Below are 270 nucleotides of genomic sequence, written 5' to 3' on the forward strand. Positions count from 1 at the left end.
CATAAGACACTCTTCACGCACACACCTGCCAGCTAGATGTTTATAGTAGGCAAAGATCTGTTCCGATAATTTGAAGACAAACTGGTCAAAGCAGAGATTAACCTCTGCTTCAATTTCATCATAGAGAAACTGCTTGCGGAATTGTGTGAGAGCATAGTAGGCGCTGTCGTTGTACAGGTCAAGAGGGTAGAGGACACATCTGGAAGCAGAGGCCAATTATTATCTTGTATATATGATTTTTAAAATGGTTTTAATTATTTTCAATTTAAG

General features: G+C 38.5%; 1 protein-coding gene across 5 annotated transcripts in view; it reads right to left on the reverse strand.

Moving 5' to 3' along the window:
• Nucleotides 1–270, reverse strand: part of LOC119591312 (cytoplasmic FMR1-interacting protein-like) — a 50,156-nt gene that overhangs the window by 11,618 nt on the left and 38,268 nt on the right. For all 5 annotated transcript variants that reach the window (XM_037940040.1, XM_037940039.1, XM_037940043.1 and 2 more), the window contains one exon: nt 26–199. In XM_037940040.1, the coding sequence (XP_037795968.1) occupies nt 26–199 (174 nt within the window). The remainder of the gene's footprint in view (nt 1–25; nt 200–270) is intronic.

Source organism: Penaeus monodon, chromosome 28 (assembly GCF_015228065.2).
Source record: "Penaeus monodon isolate SGIC_2016 chromosome 28, NSTDA_Pmon_1, whole genome shotgun sequence".
In the NCBI taxonomy this organism is placed as follows: Eukaryota; Metazoa; Arthropoda; class Malacostraca; order Decapoda; family Penaeidae; genus Penaeus; species Penaeus monodon.